The sequence below is a fragment of the Periplaneta americana genome, chromosome 9 (genome assembly GCF_040183065.1).
Source record: "Periplaneta americana isolate PAMFEO1 chromosome 9, P.americana_PAMFEO1_priV1, whole genome shotgun sequence".
In the NCBI taxonomy this organism is placed as follows: Eukaryota; Metazoa; Arthropoda; class Insecta; order Blattodea; family Blattidae; genus Periplaneta; species Periplaneta americana.
In genome coordinates this window covers 143,333,283-143,352,030 of record NC_091125.1, presented here as the reverse complement: position 1 = coordinate 143,352,030, position 18,748 = coordinate 143,333,283, and the positions used below count along the sequence as shown (strand labels likewise).

At 33.9% G+C, this 18,748-nt stretch overlaps 2 protein-coding genes across 3 annotated transcripts in view; one reads left to right on the top strand and one right to left on the bottom strand.

The window, feature by feature from the left end:
* LOC138706587 (arylsulfatase B-like) overlaps window positions 1–18,748 on the bottom strand; it is a 115,534-nt gene that overhangs the window by 68,092 nt on the left and 28,694 nt on the right. The window contains exon 7 of one of the 2 annotated variants that reach the window (XM_069836078.1): window positions 13,025–18,730. The exons of the other annotated variant lie outside the window; for it this stretch is intronic. Coding sequence (XP_069692179.1) covers window positions 18,291–18,730 — 440 coding nt within the window. The 3' untranslated portion in view covers window positions 13,025–18,290. Of the gene's footprint in view, window positions 1–13,024; window positions 18,731–18,748 lie in introns of those variants that run through there. 2 annotated transcript variants of the gene reach the window in all.
* On the top strand, window positions 1,421–13,243 carry LOC138706591 (trypsin 3A1-like). Its single transcript, XM_069836085.1, has 7 exons — window positions 1,421–1,579; window positions 4,639–4,733; window positions 6,260–6,348; window positions 7,638–7,779; window positions 9,810–9,923; window positions 10,842–10,985; window positions 12,988–13,243. The coding sequence occupies exons 1-7, from the start codon at window positions 1,531–1,533 to the stop codon at window positions 13,129–13,131; spliced, it is 777 nt and encodes a 258-aa protein (XP_069692186.1). The 5' UTR covers window positions 1,421–1,530; the 3' UTR covers window positions 13,132–13,243.

Sequence of the window (18,748 nt, the reverse complement as noted above, 5' to 3'; positions counted from 1 at the left end):
CCGTTAGTTCGCTGATCATCCACCGGAAGCCTGCGCTAAGAATGTCTATTTCTAATGACAAAATGTAATTACATTAAAATATTCTCATATCAATATATTTTAGATTTATATTTTGCTTCCTATAACATAGTTCTAGTAAACTTCTTTTAAATTAATTCTTATCATTTTAACTAACTAGCTATCTCAACTTAATTATTATTCTTCACATATTGCACATAGACTGAATTGAATTACATTAGCTCATAAATTAAGTTATTACTTTTTCTTATAGGTTTTATCTCAATTTAAATAAACATGTACCAGTCGTTAAAACTTAACTGAAGAATATTGCTGGAGAATCTTTTAAGTGTATTGTAAATATTCATAATTTAAATATGTATGTAATTATTGTATTGATTAAGACTGGTTGAGTGGAGGAGAAGACCTTATGGCCTTAACTCTGCTAGTGAAAATAAAACATTCTATTCTGCAAATCAAGCTTTCAGGTGTAACTCCCTGTAAAGCTGATTTGAATGATTTCGAGGGAAAAATCGTTCCTGGGCAGGGTATCGAACCCGGGACCTTTGGTTAAACGTACTAACGCTCTACCAACTGAGCTACCCGGGAACTCTACTAGACACCGATCCAATTTTTCCCATATATCCACAGACCTCAAAGTGGGCTGACAACCGTCAACCAACATCGAGTACACACTAACTCTGTGTGACTTAAATTGTGGTTTTCTGTTAACGAAGAGTGACGTATATTATGCAAATCAAGCTTTCAGGTGTAACTCCCTGTAAAGTTGATTTGAATAATTTCGAGGGAAAAATTGTTCTGGGGCTTGACGGTTGTCAGCCCACTTTGAGGTCTGTGGATATAGAGGGAAATATTGGATCGGTGTCTGGTTGAGTTCCCTGGTAGCTCAGTTGGTAGATCATTGGTACGTTTAACCAAAGGTCCTGGGTTCGATGCCCGGTGCCGGAAGAATTTTTCCCTCGAAACTATTCATTCTATTCTATTTTATTCTAGTCTATTCTATTCTATTCACACACGTATAAGTCGACGTCGCCGTATCGATATACATAGCATCGAAAGGAAGGTCTGAGTAGAGGCCTCAGTGCCTTCAATTTAAATCATCTTTGCAAGATTGGAGTAAATTACACTTTTGACACTTTCTTCAGAGTAACTTTCTTCGTAGCAACAACGCTTACCCGCCTCCAACAAAGCAACATTATCTTCAACAACTCTATCTTATCACTTATCTTAATTTGTAAACAATTCCTTTCTCGAGACGAACAAAACATTTACTGGTACACGGGCTTCGTGAATTACAGATTTCTAGTTTGATACGGCCGTGACATAGTAAGCAATTGGGTAATATTCGATAATACAGTTCTACAGTTCTCCGGATCACACAAATATCTTCAAGTGGCACTCCATCTATAAATATTATTGCAACATTTTATCGCTTTTTCTAAACTTCATTCGGGAATTTCGCGTATATATAAACGGGTCTGAGCACAGAAAGTTACAGCAGAAATCATCAAGATGCAGCTCTACCTAGCACTTTTGTCAGCACTGGTTGTGGGCTCCTATGGTGAGTGTTCTTAATGATGGTACAATACAGTGAAATATTAATAATACAAGATTTTATGCCTACGGTGACCTTATGTCAAATTAAACTCATTGCCTGGATGTCCAACTAGTTGAATATCTAGTGTTGATTAAAAATTCTTATAACACTGAGTACGAAATCGGAGAAAGATTCATTTCTTTAATATTTAATTCTTCTCTTCATAGTTTTATTTTCCTGTTTCGGCCTTACTTCTGGTGGCATATGAATTATTTGGTACGCGAATGGCATGGATACCTCTTTCTTGAGAACTTGTGATTTTGTTTGGCACCTACTTTATCTTTCTAGCTTGCATCCTAGGCTATCTGCAATGAGACAATTATAATTTAGCTGAAACGTTCCTTCTTCATTTATTTCTACATAGCACCAAATAAAATAGCATAAATATATTTCTGTAAAGATTGTATTCATACTTCTATTGAGGATCACGTAAGTGCAGTTCCTAAAAGTTCCTTTTTATGGCCGTCTCTTCAGTGTTGCCAACTAATACTAGTTATCACCAAAGAGGGAAAAAATAACAATGCTACATACTGAAATAAATAATAATAATAATAATAATAATAATAATAATAATAATAATAATAATAATAATAATACCAATAACAATAACAATAACAGTAATAGTAATAGTAATAATAATAATAGTAAAAGTAATAGTAATAATAATAATAATAATAATAATAATAATGATAGCGTTGGTACGTTAAACCAAAGGTCCCGGGTTCGATACCCGGCTCCGGAACAATTTTTCCCTCGAAATTATTCAAATCAACTTTACAGGGAGTTATACCTGAAAACTTGATTTGTATAATACACGTCACTGTTCGTTAACAGAAAACCACAATTTAAGTCACACGGAGTTAGTGTGCACTCGAAGTTGGTTGCTTGACGGTTGTCAGCCCACTTTGAGGTCTGTGGATATAGGGGGAAAAAATTGGTTCGGTGTCGGTTAGAGTTCCCGGGTAGCTCAGTGGTAGAGCGTTGGTACGTTAAACCAAAGGTCCCGGGTTCGATACCCGGCTCCGGAACAATTTTTCCCTCGAAATTATTCAATACTAATATAGTAATTAACAATAACAATGTCTTACTTATTTACCACATCTCATCTTTATGTTGCGAGGTGTTTTCTAAATGATTCAATAAATTATGAAATAATATATTTTCCTCCTGGGCTTCTCGCATATTATGTTGGTAATTAGGATTAATATGATCTCATATTAAAATTTATTTTGTCTGGAAACATGAAATTCATTGCTTTAACTAAACAGTTTACGATTCACGAGACCTAACCTAAAAATGTAGTTTGATCATGTGAAATGATTAGTACGAATTCCAAAAACAGAACACCACTTTAAAATGTATAGCTTACTTAAATACTACTAATCACTTTCTTTCCTGAAGAAGTCGCTAACATGCTATTTCCTCTCTTGGACATTTTAATAAAAATCTAAACACGAAAGAATTCCATTAAAATGTCAAATACATTTGCGTGTTTTATACGAAGTAGATCTATAAGTTATTTCTTATTTAATTACATTTACCTGAATATAGAGTTGAATTGGAATCACAACGAAACAGAACTGAATGTGTATTGATATTAATATTAATAACGGTATTATTAATTAATTATTAATTCACAAGCCTGGGTACTTCCATTTTCATCAGTTTACTTTACTGCAAAGTGAAGTTATTGCTGCCAACATAACAGTTGGAAAATAACAGCTAGTTGTAGTAGGGCCTATTTGTCAGTACCGGAAATTCTAAACGAAGTTGGTAAAAGAATTCAACCTGAGAGCTAGAGAATCACTATAATCAACTAGCAAATGTAGTAATAGGGAAAAAATAGTTAGGTTTCACCCTTAGGATATTAAGTCAGCTTGACGCGGACTATAGTTACTCTAAGTCTACAGTCGGGGCTTTTCTCGATATAAATTAAAGTGACAGAAGATGGGAATCCAGTCAGAGAACACAAAATCATCACTCAAATTGAGAGTGTAGTTAATAAGGTGAAAACAGTAAATTTAATTTGTTTTCTGTAAAATATTCATCGATGTAAGAAAAGTGTATTACATAAAATTTAATGTGCATTTATATCTTGCCAGCAGCTGTGACGCCGTTTTTAAAGCTCTACGGCACAGGATCTTTTTAACGTCTTCGTTTATAATTTTCCGTAACTAATATTTTGCTTTACTCCATACAAAAAAAATATGTATCTTAGAAATTATTAATGTTACATCCATGATATTTGGTACACACATTCTCTAGAATATTAGGGAAGTTTTCTCTGGAACATAAATTTGTTATTTTGTTGCATTGGAAAAATATATCTCCATATTATATTTATAAAAGTAACACTAAAAATCATTCTTAAAATGTAATCGTTTGTCTTCAAATTTGGAAATTCAATATCAAAAAATTATGCTAAAAACATTTTAAAGGACATTCTTCTAGAAGTAAAATGTCAGATTAATTTTAAAGTATCTTTAAAACGTCTTAGATATAAACATTTTAGTGAATTACTATATCATGGTATTTTTTTTAAGTTTGGTACCAAAATTTTTTTTTCAAAAACTAATTTTGAATTTAAGTTGTTGCAGCAAGGATATTTCTACACACAAAAAATTAAAATTGTGCATCAATTAGGGAAAAAAATTCCAATTTCACTATCTTCTCTCCTTAAAATAGGAAAGTATAATATTGTGGAAAATATAATCCATATTCTAGACAAAATTCGAACCGAAAACCTTGGCTTCCACGTAAAATAAATACCTCGTGTATATTCTGGTTACCACAGTACGTACTCTAGTTCCCCCCCCCCAAAAAATGTTTGGCTCAAAGTAATTAATTTATATTGCGCAATAAAATTAATTCAATGGAAAATTAATGTAGATAAGTATTAAGGTTTGAAAAATTTATGATTTATACAGAAATTAAAGTTCAGTTAGCTTTTGCTACTTACTTTCATAGAATATAATATAAATTATATCGGCACTTGAAATTACTATCTATTTTTCATTTTTCAGGAGCTCCCACCAACAAGACTATACATGTGGACTTCGCTCGAAATGTTAGAATTGTAAACGGCTATTATGCATCTCCAGGAGAATTCCCCTTCATAGTAAGATTTTTTTTTTACTTTTCTAATACTTACTTACTGGCTTTTAAGGAACCCGGAGGTTCATTGCCGCCCTCACATAAGCCCGCCATTAGTCCCTATCCTGAACAAGATTAATCCATTCTCTATCATCATATCCCACCTCCCTCAAATCCATTTTAATATTATCTTCCCATCTACGTCTCGGCTTCCCTAAAGGTCTTTTTCCCTCCGGCCTCCTAACTAACACTCCATATGCATTTCTGGATTCGCCCATACGTGCTACATGCCCTGCCCATCTCAAACGTCTGGATTTAATGTTCCTAATTATGTCAGGTGAAGAATACAATGCGTGCAGTTCTGTGTTGTGTAATTTTCTCCATTCTCCTGTAGCTTCATCCCTCTTAGCCCCAAATATTTTCCTAAGAACCTTATTCTCAAACACCCTTAATCTCTGTTCCTCTCTCAAAGTGACAATCCAAGTTTCACAACCATACAGAACAACCAGTAATATAAAACTGTTTTATAAATTCTAACTTTCAGATTTTTCGACAGCAGACTGGATGATAAAAGTTCCTCAACCGAATAATAACAGGCATTTCCCATATTTATTCTGTGTTTAATTTCCTCCCGAGTATCATTTATATTTGTTACTGTTGCTCCCAGATATTTGAACTTATCCACCTCTTCAAAAGATAAATTTCCAATTTTTATATTTCCATTTCGTACCATATTCTGGTCACGAGACATAATCATATACTTTGTCTTTTCGGGATTTACTTCCAAACCTATCTCTTTACTTGCTTCCAGTAAAATCCCCGTGTTTTCCCTAATCGTTTGTGGATTTTCTCCTAACATATTCACGTCATCCGCATAGACAAGCAGCTGATATAATCCGTTCAGTTCCAAACCCTCTCTTTATCCTGGACTTTTTTACTTTTCTAATACTTGATTAAAAGGACAGATACAGAATATAGAGAACTAAGGATTAGTATTAGTCTCTTTTATCTTTCATTTATGTTTTAAAATCAACTTTAGTCTTAATTGAGAAAATTGATTGCTATAATTTCACCGTAAGATAATAAAACTAACTCTAAATACTGTCTCTTATTTTAGCTTCTCATATGATAATAACAGATCTTTCAAGATACCTTTATACTGTGTTCTTATTTTTATTGGAAACTACGATACCGTAAACTGGGGTTACTTTGAACACAGAGGAAACTTTGAACATTTTTTCAGAAAATCATATTTAGGTTTCTACATGCTGCACTTGTTATAGATGGAGGTAAATTATCATAAAATCATTCTCATACCAAATTTAGTTCCATCTATAACAAGCGCAGCATGTAGAAACCTAAATATCATTTTCTGAAAAAATATTCAAAGTTTCCTCTGTGTTCAAATTAACCCCAGTTTACGGTATTTGCTACAAATAAGCAGGTACTTTCTCAATAATTAGGATTCACAAGTCTTTTTAGCGGTTGTATTAATTTTTAACTTTCTATATTTTAGTAGAATAATACTGTAATACGTGTTTTTCTTCGCAGGTGTCTCTGCAGTATAATGGTGGACACTACTGCGGCGCTACCATCCTCAACAGTGAATGGATTCTAACAGCCGCTCATTGCATTTATGGGTAAGCTCCAAATTTTAAGTTTCTTGAAAACCACGCGGAATACAGACTGATTCTGTTTCATTACGTTCAACAGATACTTTGTTTCGTGTTGTTTTACTACATCACCTTTGTTGCAAACGTTACTTGTCCTCTAAAACTCTGCTTTTCTTAAATTCAAATGTTCACTTCTTTCAGTTGAAATTATGTTTTGAAAACTCTGCTAGAAGCATCTTTAAAGAGTACCGTGGTCGCCACGTGGTGTGAAATTGTATTGTATTGTATTGTATTGTATTGTATTGTATTGTATTTATTAACATTCCATGGTATTCATACATTGCTTTACAGCTAGAATATGGAACAAGTCAAAAAACTTAATACTATTATAAAGTCTTAATTTATAGTCACAGTCTAGATGAAATATACAGACGAGATTTACAATATAGTCTACTAGTACAACACATAGTTTTAGTATCAATTTCATGAAGTGTTATTGAATGTCATGAATTCACTTACAGAATAGAAGGCGTGAGAAATTAGGTACTTCTTTAATTTAGCCCTAAATAATCTTATGTTTTGAGTTTCATTTTTTATATCGATAGGGATGCTATTAAACATTTTTACTGCCATGTAACGCACTCCTTTTTGTTAGCACGATAGACTTGCCGATGGAGTATGAAAGTCATTTTTGACGTGTATTTATGCTATGAACTGTTGAATTAGTTACAACGTTTTCGCGTTTACATACGAGGAAGATTATTAATGAAAAGATATACTGACAAGCCATGGGCATTATTTGTAGTTCTTTGAAAATAGTCCTACAAGATTCCCTAGATTAAGCAGGTACTATTATTCTAATTACTCTTTTTTGTAATAGAAATATACTGTTACTATCTGTGGAATTTCCCCAGAAATTATTCCAAAACTCATTACCGAGTGGAAGTATGCAAAGTATATTGTTTTTAAGGTATTGATATTTACTATCTTTTGCATAGATCTAATAGCAAAAGAAGTTGAATATAGTTTGGGGGTAATTTCTTTAATATGATTTTTCCAATTTAACACATTATCGATTTTTAAGCCAAGAAATTTGGTTGTCGTTCTTTGTAATAGGGATCTGTTGTTAATTATTGCGCTAGAAATTTTCGAGGTTGAATTTGCATAGGATTTAAATTGAATCTTATTGTTCAAAGCAGTAACATGTCAGTGTAAGAATTAATTTAATGTAAATATACTGAAATCATGTATTTTATAATGTTCGAATTAAAAAGGTTAAAATATTGTGTTAAGTAACTATCTCTCTTTGCCCACAGTAACAACATCGGAGCCTACACAGTACGTGCAGGTAGTACCAACTTTCAAACAGGCGGAACACTGCACAGCGTTGTAGGAGGTGGATATCATCAGTATTACGTCAACAGCTACCCTTACAATAACGATATAGCCCTTTTGCAGGTAAGTAAAAATATAATTTATATTTAAATAATATGTATTATTTCTACTATTCTCTTCAAAATAGAGTGTTCTATCTCACTGTCTTATTACTAAAAAGACAGTGTCCAAAATACTGTTGTAATATTAATTCTGAATGCGAAAGAGATTGTTCTTGAAGTAATTAGAAAATTAAGTGGTTTGAATCCTACAAGTAAGCTTAATATCAAATTGAAAAATGTGATATGTTAGATTCATAAATGAAAGGGAAAAAGAAAGGAAAAACCTAAGAAACGAGGGATGATTTTAAATGAAACCTAGATTACCTGCTATGGTCTAACGGACGAAGTGCTGTTCATAGAATAATGCATAAGGGAAGTTAACCTATTGGCGAAGAATAATTATTACATTAAATAAAGAAGTTATGTAGCAACTTTCCAACAAAATGATCGCAGTTTGAAAGAAATTCTGTAATAACCAGGCTTCGAGACTTCGGACCCAATAGAGCAGTTCAGTGGGAAATCCGCATAATGGCGTACTCAGTATAGTGGTAAAGCGTTCAGTGGGTGGGGGTACTGTAGAATGAATGCCAACAATTGCGCAAAGGAAAACGCTCTGGATTTGAAGGTTCTGACGAATAATTTGGTTTCCATACAAACTGTGTCTGAAACTATTACACGGTTAGAAAAGTCAGAGCAAGAGATGCCGGAAGCCCTCAAATTAATTTAGAAAATTATGCAGGGAATTAATGAGACATCAAGTACACCGGTTACTGAATGTGTAAAACAGAAGTGGAAATCAATTTTATGTAAAAATAACGGATATGGAAAATTGTGTAACATAAACAGCAAATTAGTGGACATAAAGTCACCCGAGAATAAAGGACTTTCTCTTAGAGACTGAAATGATTTTAGGTTTTTTCGTTTTGCTCCTATCACGTCATGCGACGTAGATCGCAGCTTTCTACAGTACAAACTTTGGCAGATAACCGAAAAAGATTTACGTTTGAGACACTGAGAATGTATCTTGTAGTAGGTACATTGCAATTCGGTACTGTAACTGCACATCCTAAATAGGATAAATGAAAGAAATTAAAATTGCTACATGCTTATTTCCACCATTAACACTGTGTATAATTAAACACAAATGCTTATAAAAGACAGGAGAATAAATGCTTTTCACATTCTTTTGACATTATCATTGTATAATGTATATTTACTTTCAGAATGTGCATATGTGTGTTTCCCCATACTACCGTACTCTACTCTAAATAGCAACGTTGTTACCTCAACACATCTCTATCTACCTGCAGCGAGTCAACAACCTATAGTGCATGCACAGTAAACTTATTGTATCGGGTCCAAAGTCTCGAAGCCTGGTAATAACTTTTGTACAAAATTATAGTAGTTTCAAAGAAATTCTGTAGACCCTAACAACTGTCCAACAAAGTGATAGTAGTTTAAAAGAAATTCTATAAATATTTTTAACAAAAATTGATAACAGTTTGAATTAAATTCTGTAATAACTTTTCAACAAAAATGATAGTAGGTTGAGAGAAATTCTGCAATAACTTTCCAATAAGAAATAGTAGACTGAAAGAAATTCTGTAACAACTTTCCAACAAAGTAATAGTAGTTTTAAAGATGTAACAACTTTCCAACAAAGTGATAGTTGTTTGAAACAAATTCTGTAACAACTTTCCAACAAAGTGATAGTTGTTTGTAACAAATTCTGTAACAACTTTCGAACAAAGTAATAGTACCGTAGTTTAAGAGAAATTCTGTAACAACTTTCCAACAAAGTAATAGTAATTTGAAAGATGTAACAACTTTCCAATAAAGTGATAGTTGTTTGAAACAAATTCTATAACAGCTTGTCAACAAAGTAATAGTAGTTTGAAAGAAATTCTGTATTAACTTTCCTAGAAAGTGATAATAGTTTGAATAAGATTCTATAACTACTTTCCAACAAAGTGATAAGAACTTAATAGGATGATCCCCTGCGCTTGGAATGATGAACTGGATAAATTCTACAATAATTATAATTCTTTGCAGGTGAGTCCTCCGTTCTCTTTCGATGCCTATGTCTCCACAACAACATTGCCCCAGCAGGGACAAGACGTACCTGGAGGTTATCCCAGTGTCGCCGTTGGCTGGGGATCCAGTTGTGTAAGTACCATGAAGTGTTTTATTAAGAACCGAGTGCTTTAGGCCTACGTCTATAAATGGGCATACACAATTGTACTGACATTTAAAACACGATTTTAGGACTCTTCACTTTCCCATTATTCGAAGTATTAACAAGAAAGCATTCGGTTAAGTGCGGTCAATAGAACGCGATAGCTTCCTTCTCCGTTACGTTTTAGGGAATCACACCTTGTTACTGCATTTCCGATATGATATAGAGTATGCCCAATAAGAAACAATAAAGAGCAAAGAGCTCACATTAAAAGATAATATGCTGTTCTTACAATACCAGTTTCAAAGTCCTTGTTTCGTATAACATTTAATTTTAGCGTCCATATTTGTTAAACTTTTTTTGCCTGTTTTTATGAACTGTACCACTTCTTAAATTTTGAATGTTTTTTTATTATTGGAAATCACATTATCTAGGTATGATGTTAATAATAGTCTCATTATGTCAAAAAATATTAATTTCAGGACCCATGTTTATTATACTTTTCTTCTTGTATTGATGAATACTAGCTCTCAGAAAAATCAATTAAAAATATAGAAGAAATTACACTGAGCATCTTCAATGATATTGATAGACGGATACTCTTACCACGGAAGACATAAATTTTTTAAAACATGTTTATTACACTTTTTACGAGTACTATCACCCCTTGAAATATTGAAAGCCTTTTTAAAATGTAAATCACATTGGGAATCTCCTAGGATGTTTATAAACAAGTAGCCTACTCCTATCTCGAAATATATTAATTTTAGGACGCAAATTTATTAGACTTAGGCCTACTACAACTTCTTAAAATACTGAAAGATTTTCTTAACACTCTGTATAGGTCCTAATAAAAATGTTCTCTAATAATAACACTAATAGTAAAAATAATGACTATGGTTTTACAGGATGACTGCGGATCAAATGTCAACCTGATGGAAGTGGATCTTTACACTTATTCGTACGCAGAATGTGTTGCCATCTACGGGAGCGGACCTACAACAGACATGGTGTGCTCAGGAAACCCAAGCGAAGGAAAGGGTATCTGCTTTGTAAGTATTAAAATAATTTAAGACTTCAAAATTGACATAAAACTTTGAATGGAAAGACAATACTCTTATAAATGTAATGCATCCTGGAGAACATTTTGATGTATTCCCCTTTCGAGAAAGAAAAATAAGTAAATGCTGATTAACGATTATTTTCTTACTTAACTTTCCAAAATAGGAAAAAGAAAATTAAATTTATAGAAAACACCGTGAATTTATTTTCTTGTAAATAAAGATGTAGTTTTCTCAATTGCAAAGTAATCTAATCCAGGTGTAGGAAGACTACTGTTTTACTTTACCCTTATACAAAGATTCCTCATTAACTTTTTATCGAGTTTACTAATATAATAGAAAAAGGAAATATCTAACTTCACAACACAGAGGGCGTGCTACTTTTTCAAAAACAAATATTTGTCTCGCCCAATGAATAAGTTAAACCAAATTTATGAAGACAGTTTCCTTCAGTTTCAGGTTATACGAAATGTGTAGACATTACGGTGATGATGAAATAATTAATTTAGAAATTTTTACAGTAAATACTGAAGAAGAATTTCTTTTTTCCTGAATTCTGTAAATATAACAGACTTTTTCACATTGTCCAGTTAGAACAACAGTCAGTTTTAAATGCTTTTTTTTTGTATAAATCTATAGGCTCCACGGCTTGGAAGACCCATTATTATTTGGCCGCTTAGTTAAAATTGTCGAGTACCCATAATTTTCAATAGCCTTCTAGTACTTCTTGTGTTTACTAATCATATAGCCCTTAATAGTGACCTTCATATTCTAAATGAATGAACCAAGAATAGGTGGAGGTTTTACTAATCATTTTGTGAACCCTTCTTTGCAAATTTACTATTATTCTGTTATCCCTTTATATCTCGTAATGTAACATGAACTTCAATTATATTCAATTAGTATCATGAGTGAATTTACGTATTGCAAAACCATTTGAGAGGTGTTTAGTAAAAACGTCAATTGTCATTTTAGTTATAGCGGCCATCTAATGATATTCTAGGACATGCACGAAAGCCACCGGCGTGGCTCAGTCGGTTAAGGCACTTGCCTGCCGGTCTGAAGTTGCGGTTGGGCGCGGGTTCGATCCCCGCTTGAGCTGATTATCTGGTTGGGTTTTTTCAGAGGTTTTCTCCAACCGTAATGTAAATGCCAGGTAATCTATGGCGAATCCTCGGCCTCATCTCGCCAAATATCATCTCACTATCACCAATCTCATCGACGTTAAATAACCTAGTAGTTGATACAGCGTCGTTAAATAACCAACCTATGCATGAACACATTCTGCATTGTTAATTTGGAACTTTTCAAATAAAAATGTCCAAAGGATTTTTTGCTCCTATTATCCAAATATTATGCGTTATGTGTAAACAACATACTACAGATAATCCAATAACTAAGAAGTGTCTTAATAGATCAACAGATTACCAACGCCAAATGCCAATAATTGTTGATGCTGTGAACTTTTTTTAAGATTCCCACAAAATTATGATTTTGGACAACTGACAATTTAGACCGTAGCATAGGAAATTCAAGAGAATGTAGTTCTGCTTGTTTGTAAATAATTAGTATTAGAATATATTTATCATTAGGTAATTTAAGTGTACATAATTGCTTTCTAGGGATAAATGTGCTATTATGAATATGCAATGCGATCGAGAAGTCTCTCCGCAGTGCTTGTGTAGCCGAGAATCCACTAGGCAGTGAAATCAGGTATATTTGATAGAGAATTCAAGTGGCAGCACTGCCGCTAAACGTATAATTGATTGGGGATGTGAAGTTGTCAAACCGGAATTAATGGGGCAGTGCCAACTTTCTAAAGAATTGTATTCTAGAGTTACTAGAACTAATAGAGCTGCGGAGAAACTTTTCGATCGCAATGTATCTAATTACGGTAATACGTGTATCTCAAAATTCAAAACAAGATGTGATTTATTTTGTCTGCTTCAGTCCGAGGAATAATTAATTAAAAATTATTTTTCTTAACAAATAGGGTGATTCTGGTGGCCCACTACTTGTTTCTGGCGTCCAAGTAGGCGTTACCTCGTGGACAGGAACACCCTGTGCATCTGTACCTGCCGTCTGGACCAAGGTTTCTAGCTACAGGAGCTGGATCAGTGCCAACACAGGAGTATAATCTAAAACCCAGCTTTACACACCAATTTCTCCATACAATTACAAGTTTCATGTCGTGTTCTTTACAACTATTCTGTATTTCTAAATAAATAAAACCTCCACAAATTACATAACTGTGTGCTTATTGATGCCAACATCATGACCAACCGTAGAGTACAAGATCGATAAGGTACATTTATGAAATCGTTTGGGCACCACAATGGCAGATCCAAACGGCCTGAAATCCTAATTCCCCCTATAAATTTTCCTATTGTGCTTTGTAACAATAGAAAATCATGTAAGGAGGTAATTTAAAGTGCCAGGAGGGGTATCAGAAAAATTTGATGGTGTGTGGAGATAAGGAGATAAGTCATAAAAATGAGTTTCGAGTTAAATGAAAATTAAACATCGGATCATTATTGCAAGTAATTTTCTACACAAATAAAACATAAAATACTAGTAGGCCTATTCTTTTGTTCTTCTTTTTGCACACCCACTTGTAGAATTTAACTTATTTGTTCATCTGGGGAACAAAATTCCATTTGCACAAAAAGTGACTTAACCCCCTTTACCCGAAAACCATCGAATTTATCTTAAAAGGCATCATCATCATCATCATCATCATCATCATCATCATCATCATCATCATGTAGTTAATTCTTAGAATATTTTACTGTGATTCTGATTTAGATGTATAAATACTTCAGATTAGTTCGAGTGTACAGGACTGCATCTGACAAGAAAACCTTCTATAGTTAAATAGTTCGATAGTTAAATAATTGTTTCAGGGAAAAAGGAAATTTTCTTCTTAAAATTCTAGCTGATAAGACAAAACTATAAGATATAAATTTCTGTTTGAAAAATGGTGAGATGCAGTAAGTAATTTCGGAAGTGTGTAGGTGCTAGTGTCTTGCAATGTTCGAACACGAGAACGCCAACCAAGACATTAAAAACTTCGTCTTAGATCATATTCATTCATTCATTTATTTTATTCCATAGATCTTACATGAGCAATGAAGCTTTAAGATGTGGAACATGTCAACATTTTACAATATTACAATTACAATTTTTACAAATTTTTATAGTTTTACAATTTAGTAATTTTCTACAATTTTTACAATTTTGTACAATGAAAAACTAATCGCAAGGTTTGTGCTAAAATTATTAAGGGCTTAAAACGTGAGTGAAGGACAGCGAATATTTGTATAGGCCTAATAAGGTGGAACAAACACGACAGAACTCGTTCTGCAGAGCGAACATCGGCGAATATCGAACTTCGTCATACTCGACAAACTTGAACCGAACATAGCGCCTGTAATGCACGACAGTAATAGGTGCCATATATAAATTTCTATGTTTGTGAAATTAATTCATCAAAATAATAATAAAACTAATTTCAACGCTTGCTTAATAAAAACAGTGATTCAAAATTAAGCAGATGAAGAAAAACAATTGACTTTCCTTTGCTTTGCTCCACTTTTGCTATCGGTACGGAGCAAGGTGCAGTACAGTCAGTCCACTGGACAACTCACGTTCACAGCAGTTTTGTATAGGACACAGATTTCTTCAAATGCCGAAGAAAAGCTTCTTTCAATCTGTTACGCAACCGAAATATCAAAAGCCTCTCTTTCCTTACTTTTAGTGATGTAACATATTATAAATCTTACTGGCACTGTTTCAAAAATGTCGTATTTCTAACACATATTTTGAAATGTAATTAATTATTCAAATCATTTATGTAAAGGTTTATGAAGAGTGATTTATTAAATGTATTAAACCTTTCATTGGTTTACAGTGGCTCGCAAAACTATGAAGTTCAAGGGGAGTCGGCGATCTCTTCATTATCCATGCCAAAACATCACCAAAATATTACCTTAGCAAGTAATAATCTCATTAAATTGATTTTTTGTTCTTAATTTTTATACGAACTACTCTAAAATATATAAAAATATTTCGGAATATGTATTATATGTCTTTCTCGTGTTAAATTCTATCGTACCTGGTTACCATGTTTCGGTCTGTTATTGACCTTCAGAACTGCAAACAGTCAATAACAGACCGAAACATGTACGATAGAATTTAACACGAGAAAGACATACAGGGACATCATTTTATTTTTACTTCAATTTTTATTGTACCTGAGTTTTTGAATGTACTTCACTCCCACCCCTTCTACTAATTAAGTTCAACCATCCTCCACACAGATCCAAGACCGTATATACAGTCATAGTAGCCTTACCGTCATAGTAAACAGTACGTTCCAAAAATATGTTCGCGTTTTCCAGTGACGAAAGAGCTTTCAATATTGAATCATTTTCGCACAGGTACTGTCGTCCATTTGCCTACGTCGCATCCCGGTTTCTCCCACCAGCTTTTATTCGCCAGCTAGTGGCTGGGCTGACTTAGCTCTTTTCTGAGAACATTAATTTCTGTTAGGAATTGGATGTCTACGTAATATTATACAACTGTTTCAAATAACTTAAATAAAAGGGCCTCGTTAAGTAATTAACTGTCACGTGATTTCCTCCCTTTCTACGATCCTACGACATAACCACTTGGACGGATAGTAGATACTATGTCATAGTAATTTTATCTTTTCGGATCGGGCAGAAGTGAAGATTGAATTTCCAGTACGTAAGGTACTCTTTTATAGAGTAGGTACAGAATTATTTCAACATGAGTTACTAGTACGAAGGACGAAATTGGTAATTGAAATTACACACATTAGAACTGAAGCCTGTATCGAAATGAACGGCCACCATTTTAAAAAATGTGTTTAAATATCCCTATTATGATTATTTTTCAATTTAACTTCATTCTCTATATTGTACGCTAATGTGCTGTAGATAGTATAATATACACTGCATAATGAATACGTCCACGTGGACAGCTCAGTTCGTGAGTAAAAACACTCATTGTTAATACTGTACTGTATTTTGGTTAAACAAAAACCTAATGAAAATGATCAAACTCAAAATCGCGATGTTTCCTAGTTTACTTAAATGGATGAACTACTTTTCTTCTCTCCTATACCTAGTAAAGTGATTTGTTTGTATATTACGCCAGTATCATCGAACTCCAGTCGTGGAAGAGGGTAGCATACGGCGTTGATCTAGAGGTATAGGCAAGTTAATATTAAAAATGTTAGTAAAAATAAAATTATGTCCCTGTATAATACATATTCCGAAGTGATATAGTGTTGAGTAATCAAGATGTATAAAAAATATTATTTAACGAAGGAAACATTTTTTTAGAAATTTTTTTATCTTGCAAGTATGTTTTTATTGACGCTTCATACATAAATGAATTAATATAAGAGTAGTATCAAATTATTACCATAGCAACACTATGTTAAAACAATGTTAAAAATGTAAACTCTACTTAAATTAATTCAAGCGAAAATGAAGTAAATACCTAACAGAAGTAATTAAAAATACATTTTAAATGAACTTAAGTATAAACATAATTTTATATTGCAACCATCCTACGAGTAAAAGGTAACAGTCCGCCGCTGTGGAGTAACGGTTAGTATGTCTGACCATGATACAAGCGGGCTCGGGTTCAAATTCTGTTTGGGACACATTACCTGATTGAGGTTTTCCCTAAATCCATTAAAAACAAATGCTGGGTAACTTTCGGAGCTGGACCCTGGATTAACTTCGCTGGCATATCACCTTTTATTTATACTTTACAACAACGTAGCCAACTTATGAAATTAAGTTGCAGATTCAAAATAGAGGAGGTCATATCTACACCGAATACACAATTATAGCAGTTTTACAATAATGTCTTTAATAAAGAGATAGTTTTGTGATTTTCTTACTAGTGCAATCAGTGACAGCAATAGGTAAAATACATTTTTTTTATATCTTAAAATTGCACAATACCTAATATATATATATATATATATATATATATATATATATATATAGAGTAAACAATCCTTCGCGCGCCCGCGCTTTCATGGTTTGCGGAGAGTCGGAGGAACCAACTGCCAAGCCTCCCGCCTCCACCGAGCTGAACGTCCCGTCAGGCGTCAGTTGTACTCTTGCAAAATACGCATGTGTACTTCAGCCGACATAATACAGTGGGTGTCATTAAAAGGCAAAGTGTACAAGACAAATCCACATACTTAAATCAACTGAAAAATAACATTCGTGAAGAAATTCTTTCAATTTCTAAGAGGGAACTATAGAGGATAATTATTTATTTTCTAAGTAGATACCAGAAATGTATGGAAAAAGTGGGGGGACAGTTCCAACATCTCCATGCCAGATATGGATGAGTAAATTATTTTTTGTGCGATCGCGTTTTTTGTTGTATTTTCAGCTATTGTTGTAAGGCCTTGAAAGTTAGAATTCCCACACAGAAACTTGTTGCTAGGGAAACCACTTTCCATAACTTAAAACTATATTGAAATAGATCCATTGCATTTGCAATTTTTAAAATATGATCGTGCAAAAAATGTTGTACAATACACGTTTGTGAAGTGTATTACAAAATCTTGTTATTCAAACTTGTTCTCTATAAAAATACTTTCCAACCTTGTATCGTGATATAGCCTACCATTACTTTTAAGTAATAGTGTTTATTGGTATAATATATTTTTAAAAGTATGTATTAGTAATGCGGTCGGGTAACTCAGTTGGTAGAGCAGCTGGCTACGGACTGGAAGGTCCGGGGTTCGATCCCAGGTGGTGACAGGATTTTTTTTCTCATTGCCAAACTTTCAGAACGGCCCCGAGGTTCACTCAGCCTCCTATAAAATTGAGTACTGGGTCTTTCCCGGGGGTAAAAGGAGGTCAGAGCGTGGTGCCGACCACACCACCTCATTCTAGTGCCGAGGTCATGGAAAGCATGGGGCTCTACCTCCATGCTCCCCAAGTGCCTTCATGGCATGTTAAGTGGATACCTTTACCTTTACCTTTACTTTTTTATTTATTAGTAATAATTTACGTGACAAACTGTAGGTAGATTTACTGCGCAAGACTTGTAAGCGATGGAAGCGGGCGCGCGGAGGATTGCTCACCCAGTATAATTTGGTTCAGATAAGTTTGAAAAACTTAAATATAAATTCTATAAGCATAATATTTTGAGCCCTTACTCGTACGGCCAACCAACTCTCCTTAAAGTGGCCCATAATTAAAAATATATCGATACACGAATATCATAAAATGATCACTAATCCTTCCAAGGACTCCATGTGTTGTTATATTTCGCAGGATCAGAACCGTCTATGTCTGGATCCACTTGTTCTTGAGGTACCAAAGATTCTTGGTATTTCGAAAGCATCTCCATCATGGTTTGTACGACATCAGGGTGACTGGAGGCGACATTGTTTTTCTCGCAAGGATCCTCAACCAAGTCGAACAAACAAGGCTCACTGTTGCTAATGGGGTTGCAAGCTGTTTCATCACTCAGTTCAGGACAACTCACAGTTGCTTCCAACCTCATTTCCAGTATCTCTTCTTCTGAAGGAGGTATAGAACTCTCTAAATTGGACAGTGCCTCACCAACATAACTGTGGATCACAGCTGTTATATTGTATGGGGGATTGGACGGAGAGGATCCCGATTCACCATAGAAACCGTCTGTTTTACCTTGTAACTCGTGGTTGGTACCTGGGGAAGGAACGGTTC